General features: G+C 34.1%; 1 protein-coding gene across 1 annotated transcript; it reads right to left on the reverse strand.

Moving 5' to 3' along the window:
- Nucleotides 1-5,313: 5,313 nt before the first annotated feature.
- On the reverse strand, nucleotides 5,314-5,877 carry LOC129965598 (uncharacterized). The gene has a single exon (XM_056079631.1). It carries the CDS (start codon nucleotides 5,875-5,877, stop codon nucleotides 5,314-5,316), a length of 564 nt encoding a protein of 187 aa, XP_055935606.1.
- Nucleotides 5,878-7,914: the final 2,037 nt, after the last annotated feature.

Consider the following 7,914-nt stretch of genomic DNA (forward strand, 5'->3'; position numbering starts at 1 on the left):
GTGAATGGTTGCGTTGTTAACTATTTCCGAACTTACTACTTTACGTCGTCGTTCAGGTGAATCGTTTGCTCCTCAGAGACTTTTTTAAGGGACCAAAAATCACATAATCGCTGGGAAAGAGCTCTGAACTGCATCGTGGGTAACCAAGCACCTGCCACTTGAACTTCTACAGGAATCCTATAATTTTATTGATCGTAAGAGGCCTTGCATTGTTGTGGAGTAGAATGACCCCAAGGGTCAGATAGCCTGGTCGTTCCGATTTGATCGCTTGGCGAGAGGTGGTCAAGGAGTGCGAGTAATGCTGAACATTCACTGTTGTACCTTGATAGAGGAAATCTATCAGAAGGAGGCCGTTTTGGTCAAAGAATAATCGTCAGCATAACCTTTCCTGAGCATGTGTGGATGGCCTTGGATTTTTTTTTGTGGTGGTGACCTTCGATACTTCCACTGGAGACTTTGTCATTTCGATTCTGTTTCGAAGTGATATCATCAAGACTCATCTCCAGCCACCATACGCGCCAGGACTCATTTCCTTCCCAGGTAGATGATCGAGACAGTGGACCATTCCGCCTGCTTTCTGTTGTTGCTGAAGACAGTGGTGCACACATTGCGCCAGCTCAGTCTTTCCATTATGATGTTTCGAACACTTCCGAAGCTCAATCCGATCTCGGCGGCTGCGGCTTTTAACGTAACCTTGCGGTCCTGCACAAAGAGTCCATCAACCAGTTGGACGATGTCATCGGTAAAGCTATTTGGCATTGCAGACCCTGTATCATCGACTACAGACAACCGTTATTCCCTAAAGCTCTTGGGGTATGCCTTGACCCTTGCAAGGGACATGCAGGGCTCACCGTACACTTGTTCCATTCTTAGATGAATGCCCGTTCCCCCTACTCCTTCCGCAGTCAGAAAACGAACAGCACCTTTTTGCTCTTCTTTTGATACCTCCATTTCACTGCATACAACGCGAATTGGATGATTGACCCGTGCTTCTTATGGCCTTGTAGTCACATGGAATGCACTCGTGACTCTATAACGGCGAGCTATCAACTTCCGATTTCTTATCAGAACTGCCTTTTGTTACACACGCGTACAATTTTGTTACTGGTTTGCACATTCCAGACTCCCGCTTGTTTCTTTTTGAACGCTTCTTATATATTATTACAAAATATCAATATTAAAAGCTTAATAAAAAATATCCTGAATCCTGATTATTTGTGATAACATACAATAATACAATAATTATAATTACGGCAGACTAATCTTATGAAATCTGAGATTTATAAAATATATGTTGTGCATTTCAACAAACATCAACAAATTTAAACGAACACGAAAGGCTCCTTTAGAAAATATGGTGTTCGTTATCCATAAATTATTAAGAGAAATCAGACTGTTTCAAATTCTTCAGACTGTTCAAAGAAATTTGTCAGATTGTTTTAAAATTAAATTGTAAAATCCTACAAAATATTTATTACAAAATAAAATTCCCATTCTTTTGGAATTGGTTATATTCTGCAAATGCCGTTAGATGAGCTGATGGGTAAAAATTGTAGTTTATTACAAGGTCAGAGACTATCCTCCACATTTAAAAATAGCGTTTGTTAATAAAATATTACGACAATGGAAAAAAATTATTTTCATTTTTTTTTGTATCCGACGAATTTTTAAAATATACAGTCTGTCAAAAAAGTATTGGGTCACCCTACAAGTTCACAGATTTTTTTATCATAATATTTCACTTAAATATACAAATGAAACCAAAACAAAGAAATAAATATTATTTTGATATATGCAAATCATAATAATTAAAAAAAACTATCATATTTATGCAATCATGGTTATAATTGAAAATAAAAGAAATCAAGTGAAAAAATGTGCTCAAAAAAGTACTGGGACACTTCCCAATAAAAACAAAAAATAAATAAGGCAAACTTAAAAGTTAATATCTTGATGGACCGCCTTTGCTTTTTATGACCTCTCGTAGTCTATTTGGCATGGGTTGGACAAATTATTTGCAAAATGATCCTTCGATTTTGGCCCTCACTTCGACCAAAAGTTTTCTTAACTCTTGCTTGTTAAAAATTAGATGTTCATATAGTTTTTGCTACAAATAATCCTACACATTCTCAGTGAGATTAAAGGCTGGACTTTGTGCAGGAGTCTTAATAACACTAGGGCAATGGTAGTTGACCCATTTCTTGCAAATATCAGTGATGTGTCCTCTATGATTCTGGTCATTATCTTGGTACAATTCAAAATGTCTTGAGATTCCCAGCTTTCTCACACTTTGCTTTAAATTTCACTTGAGAATGTAAAGATAGATATGTTTCTTCATTGTACAACCAATAAAATTTAAGTTCCCGACACCAGTGCTAGCTCTACAATTCCAGAATATTTGATTGCCACCTCCATATTTAACAGTATGTCATACATTTTTGACATACATAGCTGTATTGGTTTCCGCCAAACGTTTTGCTTGGCATCCGATCAGAAAATGTTATATTTGCTTTCATCAACAAAAATTACATTTTCCCAAAATTCTTTTGGCTGCTTTACAAACATTTATCAAATGCTAGTCTAGCTTGTCGATTTGCTTTGCTGATGAAGGGCTTTCTTTGAGTTACTCTGCCGTGATATTTATGTTTTCTTAAATCACTTCTGACAATTTCAGGATTTACAGGTTTTCCTAACATACTTTTACATTGCAGAGTCAATTTTACTGCTCTAGATTTTCGATTAAAGTGAACTTATTTCACAATTCACCTCTTTTCACATTCATTAAATGTCCTTGGACGCTCTGATCTTTGTTTTTTTTAACACTATTTGTCTTCTTGAACCGGTGTACAATGTTAAAAACCGTAGACTTGCTCAATTGCAAGATATGCCCTATACAGCGAACGTATTTTCTATTTTTTTTAATGACTTATTGCAAGATTTTGCACATCAACCGATATATCTTTGTTTCTCGCCATTTTTTCTATAACTAATCTTATCTATTAAAAATTTTATATTTAAAATTATAATCTAAAAACGTGGTAGTAAATTCAATTCTATTGATGTGCTATATATTTGTTGAATTTTTCATTTCAAAAGTGTCCCAATACTTTTTTGACTCATGTTTGCCTTTGAATTATCTTTGAAAAGCTAGATCAAATTATAATTCTTAAACACCGATAAAATTTTCCTTAGAAACTTTACACCAAATGTTAAAATATTTCTTGATTTCTTTTTACTTTTTATTTTAACGTGATAAATAGTTTTATAAATAGCTTTGTAGTTATTCAATTCAAGTTCTCCAGTCCTTTTTTGAGTATTTTTATATACAGCAATGTAGGAAGTGATATTTGTTTCAAGGAGTGCGCGTTTAGCAGCATTTCAGTGCCAAATAAAAATCTGTCGAAAATAAATATCTACCTTATATTTTCATCAAAGAGAGGGTTTAGGTCAAAAACTGTATAAGTTTTTAAGATATGAATAAAAAAATTTAATTTTAACAATAGAAAGTCAAAAATTCTTTGTTAGCTCATAATTTCGAAACGAATGGACCTAAACTAATGAATTCTAGTTTATGGGAACACTTTTTGATGCAGTTTTAAAATTTGATGAGAAAAATTGGCGTTGCTATTAGAAATTTTGATCTTATTTCAATATGTGGACGGTCCCCTACGAAATTTTTAATTCACATATCTTTAAAAATACGTTACACTCTTTCAAATGACACCTTTATTATGATTGTGTGATGAACGATGTAAGAATAAAGCTGGGGGGCTCCTTTTTTCCCCCCCTCCGCTATTGTACATTACAGAATATTTTTTTCAAATTTATGCAATGCCTCAGAACTTATCCACTAAAACTTTTCTAGATCCTCATAAAACTCAGTTTTTAGTTTTGCTTTCGAAAAAGATTTAAATGACGTAAATAATAATACTTTATTTTGTTTTAGTCAATAAACGTGCTTGAAAAAAATAATGAAATTTAAATTTTATAAATCACTAGCAGGTACCCGGCACGTTGCTGCCGCAGAAGAAATAATTTTGGAAATATTGTTTAAAATGGCTATCTTGTTTAATTAAGAGCGATAGAAAGAATGCTATTTATTTTCTTATCGGCAATGAATACATTCATTGAAATTGAATGATATATAAAGAAGAAATACAAATAATATTTATTCTGTTTTCTTTCTTTACTCTACTGTTCAAGTGTTTTAGGGTAGACAATATTTTTTGTTTTTCCATATTCAGCAAAAACAAATAAATTTCTTGGCCATCCGACTCGTTAGCATCCAACATACAATTGGCCATGCGAAAAACATGGATTTTCTAGGTTCAATCCGCACACTTGAAGATATTGAAGTAGGGCCTTGTTATTGGTGATCAAGAATGCAAGTCGAATGGGGAACTAGGGTCGTTTGAAATCAAAAATCTTTTACAATCGACTTTCCGTTAAGAAAAGTTGCCTCGATGACATTCGGCATCATTTTCTTTTGAGCGAGCCTTATTCCGTTAAACAGGCGGGGTGGATTAATGCTCCGCAAGAGAATAATTGGCAATAATTCTGCTTAGAGTGACGATTTGTTCGGTGGCACACCAGGAAGATCCAACGAATTTAAAAACTCGATCGGACAATTTACACCTTTGTCCGCATTCATGACCCTGTCAATCGATTTGCAGGTAACAGAATAGCCTGGAATTTCTCCTTTATTCGCACGGTTGATTACACTGTTTTTGGCGCCAAAACATCACGTTCGCAAAGCAATTTTTTAATAATTGGTGAGGTGACGATTGGCGGAAGTACTTTCTGAATGAGTTGTTCGATGAATGGTACAATGACGCAAAAGTTCAATGGAAATGAAATACATTTTGTGGTAGCATCCACTTTTTTTGGTACTTTTCCTTCACCAATGTTCAGTAGCTGTTTTGAAAATGTGTCTGCGGTCGCATCGTGCTGGAAATGTACGCGCATATTAGTTTTTAATGTGATTTTTTGCATATGTTTAGAAAGATGAGATGCTTTGAGGCAAGCATGGAAGTCATCAGCTGGTGCTGATTTAGGAATCACAGGAAGAGTTTGCCGAAAGTCACCAGATAATAGAATGAGAACGCCCCCGAACGGTTGTGCATTTGATCGTAAGTCTTTAGGAGTTCGATCAGGTGATTCAAGCCATTTCTTATGAGCCATGGTGCATTCTTCCCAGACAATGATCTTGAAAAATGAAGAATTTTAGACATGCCAGATTCTTTTGAAATTGAATTTCCAAGAAATGCATATCCAATGGCAATTTGAGCTTCATGTGCGCAGCCCGTCCACCATCTAATAATGTAGCCTCAAAAACTGATGAAGCAAGAGCCAAAGCAATTCCGTTTTGAGATCGAATGTGAGCCAATAGAAACTGATCAGAAACGGTTTTTCAATGCCACTGGGTGCATCAAGGAAAACCAGACCACCTCTGCCATTTGACAAAGCAATTGTAATTGTATCATGGGTCAATTTTTGTTCTGCAAGCAAATGTTGTTCGTTTGTTACAGCAACTGCACGCAAATCATTAGCAATGTACTGCTGTTGTCTTACTAAATCGCGAACACAGTGTTCAAACGCAGAACGTTGTGGCGAAATCATGCCAAGTTGAAGGAACTCTTTGCTATTGATGGTTAAGCATATGTCTTTGATTTCGATCAGAGCTTGATTGAAAATATTGTCTGAAAACTCAATTGAATTGCCATTGCTGACGGTATGAACACGATGAAAAATGTCTTCGCTCAAATCCTCTCTGAATTTTTTCCACAAACCTTTTGGATTAAATGGCGAACACGTGGGGAAAATTATGGCTAATAATATTCGAATTTGGCGAGGATAACAGCTGGCACGTGCATCCATCAATGTTGTTTCGTGCAAATGAAGCTTTGGACAGGTTTCTCTGCCTGTCTGACATTCTACGCCATTGGCGGTTCTCACATTTGTAGATGACCTTTAACATTAACCAACAGCACTCTCAAATAGCAGAAGCGGTGGTTGAGTTTTATCGACAGGCCGGGGGGGGGCAGTCACAATTTCTCAAATTTTGCTTCAAATTAACTTATAATAATTAGTTTTTACATTTGATTAAATTATTTTAGCTTCTTTTTTTTATTCGGATACAGACCCTTTCTTTCAATGTTTAAAATTTACAAAGACATTTCTAAAAAAATGTTATCAGGATTTTTTTTTTACGACCATCAAAAGATATCAATATTTGAGTTTATTTTCTTATGAGACTTTTCAGATTTACTTGCACTAAAGACATAATTTTGGAAAAAATGTAATTATATTTTATTCTAGATTTGCTATATATAGAGATAAAAACGCAGACTGCGACGGAATGATGTATCATATTGATTGATAAATTCATTCTCTCAGCGTGGAAGCTATATAAATGAATGTAGGAAACTAATTTCAAAAAGAAATCATATTATATAAAATGTAGAAATTATATTCAAATTCAGTTATAAAAGAATCATTTTAGAAATGCAGCATGATAAATAAATAAAAAAATAAATGGTTTTTAATGTAACTCCAACCTAAAATAATTTTTATAATAATTGCAACAATGAACAGGAATTCAGATACATTTCGAAACCGAGGCGAATGAGCGCGCGTGCGGGGACAAAAATTTACTATAATTCGGACACGAACAATATTGAATGCGGAAAAGATACAATGATGTTTTTGTTTCTTAAGAGTGTTGGAGAAAATATTTTGCACTTATTTATTTATATTTTAATGTATAATTAGACTTAAAAAAACAATGTTTTTTATTAAAAAACAATTAGATCTCCTATCTTCATTTTTAGGCACGTGTTTTTGTCGTTAAATTATCTAAAATCTATTTCCGTCGAAGCTATTGCCTCAATTTATTATTTTAGAAATTATTATTTATATTATTATTATGAATAATAATAATAATAATAATAATATATTATTTTAGGAATTAAAATAATAATAATAATTGTCCCCATAAGATGCTCCATCTAATTAGGAAGTTAAGTAAATTCATATGTCAAAAGATTTATGTGCAATATATGAATATTCTATAAATAACTGTTTTAATCATCATTTTATCAAGACATCTTTATCTAAAGTCTGTTAAAATTTAGAAGCACCTGAAATTATACAGATTTTACTGGAAAGAATAGTTAAAAGAAAAAATGAAAAAGAAAATTAAAAAAAAAAAAAAAAAAAAAAACGTTTCTCGTTTATATAGTTATAATACTGAAAGCAGAATCTGAAGAATTTAGATAGTAATTTATTTAACAAATTTAGTGCATACTTGGATAATTTCTTTTAGTGTAGCTAATAAGCTACCATAATACATATACTTATTTTTTTGTCATCATTTGAAGTCTCTCGCGATCGGAGCGCAAGCAGTTGCCGACAGGGGGCAATTGCCCTCTTTGCCGCCCTGCTAACGCCACCTCTGTCGAATAGTAACACTCGGCATTATTTGGACATACTGTATAAATATGGCCCAGTGCGTCCGACGAATACAGATTTTGGTATCCTTCAACATGCATGCCTTGCTTACGTCGTTGGAATGTCTTAAATGTAGTATTTCATGTATAATGTTTTGGCAAATACATCTTCTGCACAAAGAGCAAAAAATGTTACGAGTGTCGAATGCGTTGGTTCAACAACAACATTTCGCGCAATGTCTGCCGTGATATGAACTCTTTGTTCATTTTCAAGATGAACCACATTGAGATGGCGACTGAGAATTGGGAAACTCAGAATACGGCAAACAGCTTCGTTGCTGCTGATATATAGACCTGTTTGAAATTGACCCACTTCATCTTTGCGCGCATGAGGTCTATCATTACTGACTTATGCCATATCGCTGCCTTTGTTGATATATTTGCCTATATACTTGAAGGAATGAAA

This window comes from Argiope bruennichi, chromosome 4 (assembly GCF_947563725.1).
Source record: "Argiope bruennichi chromosome 4, qqArgBrue1.1, whole genome shotgun sequence".
Lineage (NCBI taxonomy): Eukaryota > Metazoa > Arthropoda > Arachnida > Araneae > Araneidae > Argiope > Argiope bruennichi.